Raw genomic sequence first — 17,134 nt, 5'->3', positions numbered from 1 at the left:
ACAACTTAGCTGTAAATATATGTACATGTTCCAACCTCCCGTTTGGAAGCATACACATATAAGCTCATTTATATCATACATGTATGTATATCATATATCTTAGCTATACTCATGTATAAGCACACCATGACTTTCGAAAAATACAAGCGTACATATACATCTAAGCAAGAAACCATAAAAATCCTCAAATGCAAATCGGTCATAACAGTATACACATGCTTTGTTCCATTCAAACTCATAAACATGCCAATACATCTAACATAAAAATCCATACAAACCATGTCATACATTATCATCGTGTTATGCATACTTTTCGAACGTTTTCATCACATTTTAGTGCTGATGGGACTTCCACCCAAAAGGTCTTGTTACCTAATGCTGATGAGACTTCAACCCAATCAGTCTTACACATGATTTCGTTGGGACTACACCTCAAATAGCCTTAGTTTCACAGTGTCAATGAGACTCTCACCCAAACAATCTTGGTTTCGTAGTGTCAATGAGACTCTCAACCAAGCGGTCTTGTTGCTTGATTCTGATGGGGCTCTTACCCAAATGGTTTTGTTTAAGCGTTTCATGTTCTCATTTTATCTTTTTATAAACTACCCACTTTATGTAGGCAACTCTTTTCCCCAAAATAGGACCGAGTGTTACACAATCACTTTAGGTGTGGGAGTGGAAGAAAGACACGATATTCTAGATGGAGCTATTTTGATATTAGGAAAGGTAAAAAAAAAAACCTACAAAATGTGGACATGTTGTGGAAAAAGTAATTAGATTAGGCCCGGGCGAGATCAAGATATTTGCAATTATACTGTTTAAATAAAACAAAATTCGGACAACTTAAAAGAAATGATTGCAAAATTGAAATTATGATCCTCTCAAATTATTTGTCTGAATTTAAAAGAAATTGGGCAGATGATTGTGTTAGATTAGGACTTACCTGACCAAATAAAATTAGGCTACCCAACAACATATCTGGTCATGTAGGTTCAATAAGTAGTCTTTTACAATCACTTGTTTGATATTTATTAAAATTTCAAATAAATAATTTGAGAAGACTTAATACGACTACAATCAAATATAGGAAACCACTTGTTTGAACAGTAATGACGGGCAATCAGCTGGACCGCATAGGGCCGGATCCAAAATAAAGTCACATCAGCTGAAGAAATCTTAAAGCACTCAGTGATACCATAAGGGCCGTATGAATCTCAACCGTCAATACACACGGCTTCCCAAAGTATAGACGGTTCACAAGATAGCGTAACCACCCGAAACTACCCCTGCTCTTCTTTGCCTACTCGGTCCCACCCGTTCCTGCCTCTTTCATCTCTTCTCCCTCGCAACCCCGCCCTGCCTTCGTGTCGAAGAAAAAGCCTCTCTCTCTCTCTCTCTCTCTCGGTGCACGAATCCTTGGCCATGCAAGAAACTGAGCTAAACGATTTGTCCGACGACGCGGATTACGCTGCGTCACAGCTACATGTAAGCATTTCGCAATCGCATATAATTTTTCGATTACTTTATACCAATTTGTTTTAATCGAAATTGCGGTTAATCGGGGAATCATATTCAATTTTTGCAAAAAGTGAATCCCGGACGTTAGCTGAGTAATCCAACGGAAAGTAATGCGTAATGCGTAATCCTTGAGTTTGATTTAGGTTTTTGCTTGCTGAATTTGGTTTCAGGGGTCTGCAAGCATGATGCGAAGCGATAGTAGCAAACGGAGTTCGTCGAGCGAACCCGACGGTGCGGAAACAGTTTATCTGAAGGATAATGTGACCATTCATCCGACGCAGTTCGCTTCCGAGAGGATCAGTGGGCGATTGAAGTTGATTAAGCAAGGCTCTTCTCTCTTTATGGTAATTACTACTTGTTTTATATGTGTTTTAGTAGAGTGCATCGGTTTTATTGATCTTTGAGCTGCTTCTCTCTCTCTCTCTCTCTCTCTCTCTCTCTCTGTAACTCTAGACGTGGATTCCATACAAGGGGCAAAGCTCGAATGCGAAGTTGTCTGAGAAAGGTTGTTGGCTTTGGATTTGTAATTTAATGAGTGTTGTGCGTGAGATTATAAATAATTGCTGAATTTATTGTTGTTTGGTTTGTTAATGTAGATAGGAATCTTTATACCATAAGGGCGATGCCTTTTACGGAGGTGCGGTCCATTCGCCGGCACACCCCGGCGCTTGGGTGGCAGTACATTATCATTGTTTTGTCTTCAGGTAAAACAATCACACATGATTTTATAGGGTGTAAATATTTATAATGCTGACTACAATGTTTTGAAGCTCTGAAATTTATGATTCTGAAAGTAGTGTTGGATATGCTTATACTAGACTTTAATTTATGGTTTAGTAGTGTGGATACGATGATGGATTCTCAGATACAGTGCACTGAACATAATCCTCATAACAAAAAGACGTGTGGTGCAAAATATGCTAATGATGTTGAAATGTTTTACCTGGGAAAGAAATTCTAAGATCTTTGATGTGAAAGAATCTCAAACAACATATGTGTAATGGATGTTTGGAAATAGCCACCGAAGCCTTAACTTGCTCCATTTATCTGTACTCGATCTAGATAATTGTTTTGGGTGATTTGATTTTTTTTTATTTTTTTTATGTTCGTTTGTTTTAATTTTTTTTTTTTTAATAGTTCTATGTTTTTAGATCTTGAGTTCTTGACAATTATGTGAGATCCAATTTTCACACCATTTTTGGTTGAATTTTAGTGCTAAGTTATGATTTCCTGCTACCCTCTGTTTGGCTGGTTTATCCTTTTGTAATTCAAAGAAACTGTTCTCTTCTATGCTGCGTGGCCTGATCCATTTACTGTCGTGTATTTCTATAATGTTTAAATGGAAGTCTTTTGTAGGACTTGCTTTTCCTCCTTTGTACTTCTACAATGGAGGAGTCAAAGAGTTCCTTGGTACAATAAAGCAACATGTTTTTCTTGTGAGGTTGGTTATTGTTTACATGTGTTGTTTCTATTATTTTTGGTTTTATGTTATATAAGTACTTGGCTGTCTCATGCTATGCATGGAAATTCCTTTTTAGAATAAAATATTTGACCCAATCTGATCCAAAATACTGGTCAACAATGTAATGTATGAAGAGGTTTCCAATTTTTTTTTTTTTTTTTGGATAAGTAATCAAAGTAAGACGTCTCTATATACACAAGAAGTATACAAGAGAAGCTGCCTAGGTAGAAGGGGCAAAAAGAATAAGGAATTCATGAAAACTAATCACTAAAGAAAAAACATAAGCAACTATTCAAAGGTGCAAAGTGTTTAAGAAAAAGATATCAACTCTTCCAAAGACTTCTCGTGGTCCTCAAAACACCTATCATTTCTCTCCTGCCATAGACACCACAAAAGGCATAAAGACATCATCTTCCAAATAATGGCACTCTGAGTGCTGCCGTCAGTCCACCAACAAGCAAACAAATCAACAACTTGTCTTGGCATAACACAAGACGACCCGAAACATTTGAAGAAGACATTCTAAATGGCACATGCAACCTCACAATGAAGAAGAAGGTGATCCGTAGGCTTTTTTTTTGCACATAACACGCCAGTCTATCACGATGACCAGGGGTTTCCCCCCCAAAAAAAAAAATCCTAAAAAAAAAAAAATTAATTAATTTTACCTCTAAATTTTGTTATTTTTATAGTTTTGGCCCCCCCAATTTTTTTTTTTTTTTTTTTTTCAGTTTGGCCCCCCCAAATCTTAAAATCCTAGCTCCGCCCCTGACGATGACATGCCACTTTCGGAGATTGTCAATGGTAAGGATCTTCCCTATGGCCGCCGCTCACACAAAAAAGGCCACCTCAATGGAACCTTAGTCCTCCAAACACTATTCCAAGGGAAATGAAAACCATCAAGACAACCCAAGACACTGTAGAAAGATTTGACACTAAACAACCCTTTTTTGGAAGGGACCCACCATAACCTATCAATCCCTTCTCGTCTCAATCTTACTAAATACAACAACCTATAAAACAAGGCAAAAGCATCCACCTCCCAATCCACAATGCACCACAGCTGTTTGGTTCACCTTAAACATTCATTTACACACTATAACCAATACAACAAACTGTGCAAGCAACAAATCTTGGTGACACGAAGCACATAAAGCAGCAAAACTTTTGAAATATAGAGAAAGCAATTATTCTTTTATTTTTTATTTTTTTTTTATAAGTAATGTAATTTATTAAAAAGCGTAAGGCGCCCCTAAGTACACATACAGTATACACAAGAGGCACCAATTTCTTCTTTGAAACCATTAAGAATATAAATGAGGAATAAGATGCATATATTGGAGGGACTTTTGTTAGTAAAAATTATGTAATTTTATTATGTTAATAATTTTTATTATTATTATGCCATTTTGTGGTTGTGTTGTGTTACAAATTTCAGTATATCCTTCCATTCTAAGTTTCTTTTCATTAATAACCAGGTCCGCCGAAGATGCAAATGTATTTCTTGTGAATGATTTTGAAAATCCTCTCCAGGTGCACATTATACTGATTTACTCATTTGGTTGGTTGGTTGGTAGAATTACTACTACTTTTCGTTCATTAGTCGATGCATAATATTCCTCCTGCCAATGATGCCGACATGCGAGAATCAATTTTTATCATAGGAGAATATTTTTCTCTTTGTTGCAATATATCTTGCTTTAGAATTAAATGGAGGAGTATACTAACATGTAAAACATATATTTTGGTCGACATAAAATAATCCCCTGATTGGCCTATATTTTTAAATTCTGACCTAGTGTATATGGTTTACGTTGTATTTTGTTTGACTTTGTCTTGATGTCTTTATTCTTTAATGATGGACTGCGAAATAGAAAACTGCTATGTTTTATCATGTTTTCATTGTTTTACACAGAGAACTTTGTCTTCTTTGGAGCTGCCTAGGGCTGTTTCTGTTACCAGTGAGCCATCTACATCCATTTCAGTTGGTGAGTCCCCTTTAAATGAAAACCAGGAGAGAACTGATGTGGTGGTTGGCAATTCCAGTACTTCTCGGTACAATGTGAAGCAAAGGCAAAAGGTTCATGATCCTGCTCGAGATCTCTCGATTCAAGTCTTGGAAAAGTTCTCTCTTGTGACCAGATTTGCCCGAGAAACAACTTCACAACTCTTCCGTGATGGTAATGAATATGCTGCGCTTGAAAGGAGAAACCATAACCAATCACCCCTTGATTACCCTCAGAAAGCATCCAGTGTTACAGAAAAAGCTCCTGATGGAAGCCCTGTAGCCTCAGATCCTTTGGAGGTATCTTTTTGTTCAATTTGTATTCTAATGAAAAAAAAAGAAAAAGAAAAAAGAAGAAGAAGAAGGTAGTTTGAGGAAAATTGATGCCATGAAGTTATGAGTTTTTGAATATGCTCAATGAAATGGAGTATCAGTACATCCTACCTTTAGATATTGATAAATTCCAGTGCAAATTGTGAAGATGTTATGATATGTTAATTCTCCGGATCTTAAATAAGGCATAATATGCATACAATCATTATCATCAGATTATTATTCTTTCTTTTTTTTTTTTTTTTTGCCCTTTTGAAGTGGAACTCTGTCTAGATACTATGGTATTACACTTGCAATTTTGGTGCATCATATTGCTTTATCCTGCCAATTCTGTTTTATTTGCTGGTGTTTTTATGTTTTTAATAATGGATTGTGTATTTTTCTTTATCCTACCGTTTTATTTTTTTCCTGATCTTCATCCTTTTGTTTAGTGTGTGTTAGCCTGTACATGTGTGTGTTCTCTATCATTTTCCTTCTTTGTTTTTTGGTCAAACAGCCCTCTTAGAAACTGTTCAGGGACTTTGTAGACAAATTAGTCATTGGACATATTAGAATGCTTTGCATTTCTGTGCTCTCAATGAGGCATAACATGCACGGAGCCAGCTATCGGACAAGGGAAGCAAAAAGTTACTAGATAACTTTTAGAACTTTTGTTATGATGGATCTCAGTGATGCAATTCTTGCCTGTATCTCCTAAGCATTACAAAGTATTGTTGTTAATAGATATATGGTTCAAATCAGAGCTTTATTCTCTTGGTTCAACTGAAAGCTCCCGTGTTATTTTAGTTGGAAGAATTTGAAATTCAATTCCAGGAGTATCTGATGCAGACATCTATCCCTATTAAACGGAATATTTCTTATATGAAACACAATCATGTCGAAGAAGCTGCTACCAATTTGGGAACTTTTGAGCTAATCGATAGTAAGGAGGTATTAAAAGGAGCCTTCTGCTTAATTTAGTTTCTGGGTTTTTACTTTTCCTTTAGTAATCCTCCCTTTTAAAGTCCTTAGTTCACAAGGGCCTTTAGTTTTCATTGCAGACTGATCTTTTTGTAAGCCTTTTGCTATACCCTGCGGTTTGTGGTGTAAATTTTGTATTTGTGGCACATGATGACCTGGTTATTTATTAGCATAATTATTGCCTTGGCTCACTATCTTTTCTACATATGAGTGCTGTATCATTTACGAAAATTAGTCTAGCAGACCGACTATCATCCTCGATTCTTTATCCATCAAGTTGGAATATCTGAAGAGGATGGAAAGATTTTACAGGCCGAGGTGCTAAGCACTGAATTGTTACACTTGAGTTGGTTGCATTCATGGTGGACCTAGGACATATTTCTACTGGGCTACAATGTATTGACATGCATGCTTGTTCTTGGAATTTTAGCATGTTAATAAATTTCTAATCTGTTGCTGAATAATGATTAAGTTGAATGCTTCAAGCCTTCAAGCTTTGGCTGCAGATACACCTGTTGCCACTCAATTACAATCCAAAAAAATCTGGTTTCTGTTAGTGTGTTTGGTAAATAGATTATTATATATAGCTTAGTAACGCCCTCTATTGGCCATAAGAATGATGGGGTTAGGAGCTGTGACCTTGGAATGTTTTTATTGCAAAATGGTGTCATGCGCTTGATGGCTTCTGAGTTATATTTAATTACAATTAAAGCAAATCCAATTATTGTTTTAAATTTCTTTCTGAAGTTAGTTGATGAGAAGTTTTTCAACACTTTGTTTTATTAACTATTGACAATTCTGACTATCATCTAGCCATTTATTTTTCCTTGTATGAAATTGTGATATGCTGTGTAAGTTTCTGAATTTCCTTAGCACATTAATGAGAGTTGTTTCCACATTTTGGTTAATAAACAATTGATAGTTTCTGACTACTTATCTGGCCATTTTTTACGAATGTGATATGCTTCGTAAGTTTCTGAATTTGCTTCTCACAGTAATGAGGTACCATAAACAGACTCATTTAGTGAAAGCTAGAGGTAGAGGCAATCCATAAGCTGATGTACCATAGCTGACTTGTCCTAACGTGTTTCGCGTTCTTTCTATACAATATATCCATGTATATGTAGTCAATTCAAATAATACAGAAGATTGCAATTGACATGGTCATAGGGTTATCAATCTACTACCATTTTCTTTAAAAAGAAAAACTACCATTACATACCATGAATGTCTTTACATGGATCTTAAACTTATCTTACTTTGTGCTATAGCTAGTGATAATTAACATAATAGTGGGAGTACAATATGACTTGTGATTGCTAACTGTTTAATACAGATACACTTTTCTTTTTAATTAGTAGACAAAACAAACTTCTTATTTGCCATTTTTATCCGATGGCACAAAATTGCTTTCCTTTTTCGCATCCCAAATCAACAGTTTTTTTGGCAGGTTGATAAATTGACTCTAGTATGGGGAAAACCACGGCAGCCACCTTTGGGCTCTGAAGAGGTAAGAGCTGGGATTTATTGAAGATAAGCTCTCTTTGAGATTGCAAATGATATTTCTATAAGCAGATGTCTGCCGTGTCACGAACTATGAATTTTTCTTGTCAAAATGATTCCACTTCTTTACCAAACTATTTATATATTTGTACCATTGATGAACTGAACCATGCTATCTAAGAAAACTTTTTGAGTAACTTTTTATCCCATTTCTGTTCTTCCAAAGAAAGTACTTCTAGGCATACGGAGTATGATCATATTGGTCTATTAAAGGTTTAATTGTTTTGCAGTGGTTCACCTTCTTGGATTCTGAAGGGAGAGTCCTGGATTCAAAAGCTTTGAGAAAGAGAATATTTTATGGGGGAGTCGAGCATGGATTACGGAAAGAGGTATATATACTATAGTAGGCGAGGTGTGATTTATTCTTAATAGAATATGCCTCTTGTTCTCAGAAATCTCAATAATGAATGTAGGCATGGGCATTCTTGCTGGGATACCATTCCTATGATTCAACATATGCAGAGAGGAAATATCTTAGGTCCATTAAAAAGTCGGAGTATGAGACCATAAAGACCCAGTGGCAGGTTTGTAATTCTAGTGTCTTTTATACTTCTTGCTATCCTTCCCCCACATGGAGACTAATTTGTTTCTATGTGCATGAATCTGTGAGCACACATGCGAGAGTAGATGTAATTATGCTTGAGTGAAGATAACTCCTTACATCAATGTATTTTTTTTTTGGTTTTATTTATTTACTTTTTATATAAGTAAATGAAGTTCATTAAAAACCAAGGGACCCAACCAAGTACACATGAAGTATACAAGAGAAACACCTAACCGAAAAAAGAAAAGAGAAAAAAGAAAAAGAAAAAGATATGAAACCTAGAAATATGAATAACAATCATAAGCAGCTATCCACTGAAAAAGGGTATGGAAAAAGAAGGCCATTAGCTCCGCCACCGTCCTCTCTCTGTTTTCAAAGCTCTGGTCATTTCTCTCTCCAAATGCACCACATTAAACAAAGCGGAATCATCTTCCACAAAGCTTCACTTTGAGAATTACCAATCTTCCTTTTTCGCCATGAACACCATCCATCGCCCAATCCAATGGCATGTCGGGATGTAAAATACCCAAAGGGAAAAGCAAGAGATTGAAAGTGTTCTAAATTCTACAGAATCTTAGCTTGAGCCTACCTTCGCACACCTCTGTTACTCTTTAGGAGGCATCTGCCCCAGATAAACTACCCATCTCGCAAAGTCCACCCCCCCCAAAATGATTGGTGCGGCAGTTAGGCATCCTTAGACGAAAGAGCGGTCTTTCAGGATTGGTCGTTGTGTGTCACCACCTCCCACCTATCCTACACATTCGATCGATCCCACACTACAATCTCACCATCCAGGCCAATGCCTACTGGCCACTTCTAAGACTGTATCAAGCCATTAATATTGGAATCCTCACCCTTTTCATCATTTGGAGTGTTGCAACCACCCAAAAGGGTTGGAATCCCTTCCACCCCAACTTCCTTAGCAACAAGAGAAGATGACGACGCGTCCGACACTTTAGGCGAGAGAAGGGGTTGCACAGACAGACTCGGATTAAGGATACCCCTTGCCGAAACAGATTGCTCAACAACCTTCAAGGAAGCTGCCAGTCCATCAGAATCCAGCAATCGCTGTGCTGCAGCCACTGAGGCTTCCTCGACAGGCAGAGGATCCACCCCCTTCGAGCGCTGCAGAGACTTAGTCTCACCGTCAATATCTATCTTCATTGCTGCCACATACTCTGCAACTAAACTCTCATCCAAATGCACTGCTCTGCATTCTCTAGCCTTCCTATAGTAACTCTAGAAAAGCTTAGATACCGACAATGCTGGAATAGAGAGACGTATCCTTTCTCCCAACTCTGTCGTCCCTGAGTATAAGTCACCGAATAAAAGCGAGTTCTACCTAGCGGAGGTGGGCTGAATTCAGAGCTCAACAAACCCAACACCATTGCTAACTGGTGCCGCAGATGGCCCCTCAGACTTGTGGGAACCTTCCAATGATGCTGAAGACAGCATCCCCTTTGCTGTAGCAGAGAACGCAACAGCAGCAAACAAAGGATCAGGAGAGGATGTTGGCAAGGGAGGAACCCTAGCCAAACCTTCTATGCTTGGTTCTTTCATGAAAAACTAGGTATTTTAAATGTTGTAGTATGCTAGCCTCTCTCTGTCTCTCTCTCCTTCCTCTTCTTAGAGCGTTTACAGTAAAACTGCCCCTATATCCCTAGTCCTATCTCTAAACCCTAGCCTATCAATTTTTACATTTCTTTAAGCTAGTCTGGAGACAACTTTTCACCATTCGTTTACAAGATTGGCTATAAAAGTTGAATTACCTAGGATGTCCTGCATCGTAGGTGAGCGACAAGGCTAGGACAGTAAACAGGCAAATTATCTTTAAATAATTATATAAAATAAAATACGTAGAATTTTCTACTTTGTTCATTCTTTCAGCTTGAGCATTTTTACTACTATTGAAAAGTGGGGACTACCAATGCTTGAGTCATTATCTTAATATGCTATCCAGTAGGGGCTCTACCAGGGTCTTGTGAACCAATTTACACAAGATTTTAACATGACATAATTTTGTGTAAATTGGTTCACAAGACCCTGGTAGAGCTCTTATCAAAAAAACAAGACCCTGGTAGAGCCCCTAGTGGATAGTATATTGAGGTGAGAATTGCACGTTACAAGCAGTGTGCACCCATTTTGGGATCTCTCCAAGACAAGGCCAAAAGAATAGTATGAAATATTTAATTTTTCTCTTGCCTTGTGGTTTTCACTGCATTCTGTATATTGACAAAAAATTATCTTCCTCTTTCCAAATTAAGCTTCTGTTAGTTTATTGGAAAATTCTCATATTTCTCCTGATTATGATTTATCTGAGGCTTTACCTATGTATGCATATTTCCCTGTGCAGAGTATCTCCCCGGAACAGGCAAAAAGATTTACAAAATTTAGGGAGAGAAAAGGCCTTATTGAGAAAGATGTGGTATGCAGAAAACTAGCACATTGTTTCTGAACTTACAAATCGAATTCATTGGATAAATTTAAGAATGTAACTTTAAGTACAATTGTATGTTTATCCATTTTTTAAGGTGAGGACTGACAGATCGCTCTCCTTCTATGATGGGGATGATAATGCAAATGTGAATCTATTACGTGATATTCTACTAACATACTCATTCTACAACTTCGATCTTGGTTATTGTCAGGTAAATCTTTCTCATGAAAAGTTTATTCTACTGGACATTTGGTTTGTTGTCTGATATTGATTTTGTGTAGATGCTTCAGTGATCGGTTGGTTGGCTCAGATGTAAATCTTAGGAAAAAATTCTAAATGCAATGGAAATAAATAATATCTTGGAAAGTATGCATTCTTGCTTTTTGCTTGTTGTTTGGATGTAAATATAGGACTGTGCATTACATGCTTGTTCTGATAGCCATTTATGTAAGAGACCCAAGGGCCGGATAACATGGATGGTCTAAAACTTGTAATGAATGACATCTCTTTAACAAATCAGTTCATGTAAATACAAAGATATGCTATACCCTGACATTTTGAACATCTAACGATCGAATATACATTACAACACTGGCTTCCAAAGCACGTTCAACAGGCGAAATATTGTTGTATAAAATGTAGCATAAAAGCACGTTCAACATCCTAGAAAGTACTTTTGGTTATAACATGATCGAACATAGTTGCGTATTTTAAGCTCATCAACAAATAGCTGCAATGCGAACTCAATATTTCTGATACATGTCATATACATATTCCAAGTAAATGTTGGAAAGAGATATCACCCCCTGAAAATTCATGTTGAAAGTTGACACAAGCTTGAAGCTCTCGTAAGTCATATCATGTTATCTTAAGTTCACATACTCAATAGCCATCTCAAGAATATATATTCTCTTCTAGATATATATGAGATATAAATTTTTTTTTTAGGAAAAAAAAATCCCCTATTTAATTTTTTTTTTTCAAGGATCTTGTCAATGGATTGCATTTAAGAAAGGCTGAATTATATGTTCTCACACAGAAAATTTTGTTGCAGTGATAGTTGCATTTGGCTGTTACTTTGTTATGTATGTGTAAATAAATGTATTTATACATATATGTATTGTATGCATGTGTATGTATGGTGTACGAGCTTGATAGCTATTGGGCATATTCCCTATCAACTTAAGCTTTTGGATAATTGATTATTCAACATGATATTTGATCACCCCTCTTTGGCTGTCATGAGGGTTGTCTCGGGATTATTCAATATGATATCAAAGCCTAATATGTTTGTATGAAAGTCTTGTGTTCTTATCGTGAGAGCTGCTATTTGTTTAGCATGTGGGGGAAGGAGGATAGTTGCTGGCATGTGTGAGCGGAGTAAATCTATTAATACATTAAATGTCCATAAAGTGTTCTTCAAAAAATGAGGTGGCTTTTAAAATCACCATTGGGTGTGTGATTGATCAAATGATGATTTTGATCAAATGATGATTTTAAAAGCCACCTCATTTTTTGATGGACACTTGATGAACATTTAATGTACTAATAGAATTACTCGTGTGAGCGTGATGTACATTGTTAGACCTATTTCTTATCACTTCAACATTTTGGGACCATTGGTTAGCCAGTAATATGTATTGCCAGCATCGATCATTTTTCTTTTTTGTGGCTTAAATCTATAAATCTTCTTCCTGAAAACATTATTGTTTTCAAGATTATGGTTTATTTTCTTTTGGTGGTGTTCAAAAAGCTTATGAACTCTTAATGGTTAGTTATCTATATGCTGAATTGAGTATGTTTGATTCTGGGTCTGTTGAAGTTGTTTTAGGTCCTGCATTGCTTGTTCATTTATTCCAGTGCATGTACAGAAGCTTTTCTCCCCCTTGTTTGTATATTGTTGGGGATGTGCTCTGGTACTTATATCTGCGCATTATACATTTTTGTTCTATCCTACAGGGCATGAGTGATCTTCTGTCCCCAATATTGTTTATAATGGGGGATGAGTCAGAATCATTTTGGTGTTTTGTTGCATTGATGGAACGCCTTGGACCCAATTTCAATCGCGACCAAAATGGCATGCACTCTCAACTCTTTGCATTATGCAAGGTCCCTCTCTCTCTCTCTCTCTCTCTCTCTCTCTCTCTCTCTCTCTCTCTCTTAAACGTGCAGAAAGAAATCGGTTGATATATCATGTTTTATCAGTAGAGAGGTCACATTTAGAAATATAGTTTCTTAATTTATATTTCCACTTGTTATTTGGATTTCAGCTTTCTTCCCTGGCCAAATGAGAATATGAATATTTTTAAGCTGATGTGCTTTGATTTTTTATTTTTTAATTTTACTTATCTCATTTTATATATATTATCTATTTGGAGCTTCTTCACTGCAACACATGATAGTGTAACTTAATGGTATGGAATTTTGCCTTAGTTGTAGTAGTTTGTTTTGTCATGCCAAGTGATTTTAGGATTTTGCTTAATGGTTTTCTTCCATGATTACCTACTTTGGCCGTTTTATCTATAATAGTTGTTCTTGGTAAAAAGAAAGTATAAAATAAAAAACTTCAATGAAAATGAAGAAAGAAAGCCATTAGGCTTAGGAGTTCCATTGTTTTTGAGAATAAAGATTTGTGGTACAGTCTCTAACAGACTTCATGTGGGTCAGCTAGCTGGTGTTCACAAAGTATAATTGATAATATGATCTTTTAATTACCTTATATGACTTAATTGGACTATCAGCCTTGCAGTAAAATACTTTTGACATTGATCATTTCGAAACATAGTACTGGAATTTAGTGTTTTATCTGTTATGATCTTTTGGTCATTCACGTTACTGCATGTATGCGTTTCAGTTTCTTTATTAATATTTGTGGGTTTGATGAGGCTCCTTGGTGGATTTTAGACAAGCCAATATGGTACATAAAGAATCTTCTATGGAAGCCAGTGTCTTCAATGACCCCATTATCAACTTAAGAAATGGAATCTTTGTTTAATTGGACAATAATGACCTAAAACAGGCATAAGATCTCACTCGAAGTCTGTTTGGTTCATCAGTAAATGCATTCTTATATGTAGTATAATATATGAAGGCATTTTTCTTGTTGGTGGGCTTTTTGGTTAAATCTTCATGCTGTTATTGAAAATGAAACAACATAATAAGCTGCGAGTGTACATGTGCACTAAGTTGGAATCAAACTTCAATACTATGTTTCAAATCATTAATCAATATTTGGATGTGTGCATGAACATTTGGTGCCTCAGCTCTAAACGATAACAAGTGTTTTGCTAGCATAACAGTTGGTTCTTTGTTTTAGTCCTAATGATTTCTCACTATCCTTGTGGCAGTTGGTGGAGTTGTTAGACAGCCCATTGCATAACTACTTTAAGCAGAACGACTGCCTGAATTATTTCTTTTGTTTTCGCTGGATTCTAATACAATTCAAAAGGTCAGCTCTTTTACTAGTTGATTTATTTAATCTTTTGTTACATATTTCTGTTCATTTGGGATACCTGATCCTTTAAACATGTCGCACTCTACTTGATTTTTTATATTCGTTTGCAAAACGACAGTGAACATTTTCCAAAGGAAATTATGTTCTTAATAAATTTATGTTGTCCTTCAATTGCACTTTTTGTACTAAAAAGCTGAAGGAATATGTTGGGAAGCTAAACAGATGCACATCGTGCTGGAAAAAGACAGGAGCAGGAAAGAGAACTTAATATGATGGAACAGTTTGGTGTTAGTGTGTTTTTATGAGATTTAAGTTCTCTTTTCTCGCTGTTATCTATACAACCCAGCAGATTATTGTTGTCTTAGAGTAAATAATATGCTAGCATGCTAACACGTCTGCCTTTTTGTTTTTTTTTTTTTGTTTTCCCTTCTCTTTTGATAGGAAAGACTTGACATGTTTCAAATTTTAGACTGTCATTGATGCCTGAAATTGCCACTCATTGTACCTTTGACTTGTAAACTGTATCCAGTTTTTTTTACCTCTGGCAAAATCACAATCATCTAAAATTATAAGTTTCTCATTGCCAGTACATTTTTTTTTCTTCTCTCCCCCCTGATACATCTGTTGAGGTTATAAACTTAAAACATGAGATTGGCACATATTTTACAATTGCTACAAATTTGTCTCTAATATAATAATATCATCACTTTTGTAGGGAATTTGAATACGAGAAAACAATGCGTTTGTGGGAGGTATTATGGACGCATTATTTGTCAGAGCACCTCCACCTGTATGTATGTGTTGCAATCTTGAAGCGATATCGAAGTAAGATAATGGGGGAGCAGATGGATTTTGACACACTGTTGAAGTTTATTAATGAGTTGAGCGGTCGAGTTGAGCTGGATGCAATCCTCAGGGATGCAGAGGCTTTGTGCATATGTGCTGGTGAGAATGGCGCCGCTTGCATTCCTCCTGGAACCCCACCCTCGTTGCCTGTCGATGACGGTTCATTCTACACTCAACCGGATGATGACGTATTGTAATTGGGGTTCCCATCCTGGGGATGATATTTATCAGCTTTGTATTGTCAATTCTGTTGAAACACATTTACTGCTGTAGCGCTTTGTAATTGTTGATTTTCTTTTTATTAATTGACAATGTTATTAGTAGAGCCAGCAAAATTGCCACGGAACTACGGAAGTCCATTGGGAGATGGTTATTCTGTTCTGCTGTGATGACATGAGGAAGAAATTTCTACATCAATTTGGGGTTTCACGTGCATAAGTCTGACACCTTATGTATTTTGATGTAGAATTGATGTGATATAAAAAAATCATTACCCGAAAGATAGTGCATCCTCTGACAAGAGGCAAACCCGGGTGCCACGTCACGTTAGCCTTTAGGGGGTGCAAGGCCAGCACCTCTCTGCCAAGCCAAAACCGTGATTGTCACAATAGACCACTTTTACGGTAGGTCTTATTTTTCTCAAGGAATTTTCTTCTTTTTTTTGTGGTGTTTTGTTTTACCGGATAGAGTTGAGATAGCCACCGGCAATTTTATAGGGTTTTTATAAGAGATATGTTTCTTCTTCCCATTTTACATCCAACGTACACTCAATCTGACGTGGTGTTCATTTTTTTTTTTTTTCAAAAAATAAAAAATTAATTAATTAATCAATTTTTTTTAAAAGAAAAAACCAAAATTGTTGAAACCTTCTCTCTCTCTCTCTCTCTCTCTCTCACTCACTCACTCATGTTGATTATTCTTCCATAGCCAGTGGCCGACAACAGAAGCAAGATTCGACGGCTCAAGTCCGTTCTTCCTCCCTCTCTCATTCTTCAACCATATCCAAATGACCAATTTTTCCTCATGCTGGTTTTCAGTGTTTTGAATTTTTTTTTTCTTATATATATTTAAAGCGACGTCGGATTGGGTGTAAGCTGTGTGTAAAAATGGGAGTAGAAGAAACATCTCTCTTTTATAAATATCCTAATACTTTTACGTAGGTGTTAACTGGGTCCTTATATCTTTAAATAAAATAATTAAGCCCTCATATTCAAAGTTCATAACAAATTAATCATTTTATTATCGTTTTCTGTTAGAAGTTTACCACCCAATTCGTCAAAAAAATTCAAATGACATTATCTTCTCTCTACCCCAATCACCAAATAACACCAATAATGTAATGTAAGTTGATCGAAGCATCAAATCGAATATTAAAGCAACGCAGTCCAATGTACAAACTACAAGGTGTCAAATGCGAAGTGGTAAGTACCAAAGCACACGAAAGTATGGAAAGGCATAGTGCTTCACTGCTTCATATACCCAATACAGAGCTAACAGGCCCAGCCGATTGGCCCACTTTGAGAGTGCAGGTCGAAGCCCAAGTCGCAAATCACAGGAAGGATGGGAGGGCAGGCCGCTCAAGGAACAAACACTTGTTACTTGAATGACAAATGACAAATGGAAGGAGCCGCAGAGGATCAGATCTTCACCCGCGGCCATGCATTAACTCTCCGTTTATTCTCGGCAAAAAGGCAAGCAACGACCTCGATCAAATAATTTGTGAGCGCAGAAGTTACGTACCCGAAAGGTTCTTAGTTTAGACCAGTTGAAGAAAGAGCTGCACAATCTAGGAGATATTTGTACAAACAAATAATGAGTCTCCACCATGGATTATAAGACAAATAACAGTAATGCTAGTGTATATATTCTAAGGTTCAGATTTTGGATTTGAAATTTTCTTTGCAGCAAAAGAGCTCCACATGTAGGGAGCCAAAGAAGCCCGGGTAGAGAACCATCAAATCTATTAAAAGGAGCCAAAATGGGCGCTGGCGCATGCATCGTCAATGGAGAGA

The 17,134-nt window shown here is 36.6% G+C and overlaps 1 protein-coding gene across 1 annotated transcript; it reads left to right on the top strand.

The window, feature by feature from the left end:
* Nucleotides 1-1,287: 1,287 nt before the first annotated feature.
* LOC133857109 (uncharacterized) lies at nt 1,288-15,468 on the top strand. Its single transcript, XM_062292239.1, has 15 exons — nt 1,288-1,485; nt 1,689-1,862; nt 1,972-2,023; nt 2,115-2,222; nt 2,875-2,959; nt 4,459-4,513; nt 4,896-5,285; nt 7,729-7,788; nt 8,072-8,170; nt 8,255-8,365; nt 10,739-10,810; nt 10,917-11,033; nt 12,782-12,931; nt 14,170-14,270; nt 14,992-15,468. Exons 1-15 carry the CDS (start codon nt 1,423-1,425, stop codon nt 15,317-15,319), a joined length of 1,965 nt encoding a protein of 654 aa, XP_062148223.1. The 5' UTR covers nt 1,288-1,422; the 3' UTR covers nt 15,320-15,468.
* The last annotated feature ends 1,666 nt before the right edge of the window (nt 15,469-17,134 follow it).

Source organism: Alnus glutinosa, chromosome 14 (assembly GCF_958979055.1).
Source record: "Alnus glutinosa chromosome 14, dhAlnGlut1.1, whole genome shotgun sequence".
In the NCBI taxonomy this organism is placed as follows: Eukaryota; Viridiplantae; Streptophyta; class Magnoliopsida; order Fagales; family Betulaceae; genus Alnus; species Alnus glutinosa.
This window is presented reverse-complemented; position numbering and strand designations above follow the sequence as displayed.

What these genes read in the sequence shown, in the direction of transcription:
- LOC133857109 (XM_062292239.1), top strand. Translation starts at nt 1,423, where the DNA reads ATGCAAGAAACTGAGCTAAACGATTTGTCCGACGACGCGGATTACGCT. An exon ending in GCCTTATTGAGAAAGATGTG is followed by an intron (nt 10,811 to 10,916) that starts GTATGCAGAAAA and finishes CCATTTTTTAAG; the next exon opens with GTGAGGACTGACAGATCGCT. An exon ending in AACTCTTTGCATTATGCAAG is followed by an intron (nt 12,932 to 14,169) that starts GTCCCTCTCTCT and finishes TCCTTGTGGCAG; the next exon opens with TTGGTGGAGTTGTTAGACAG.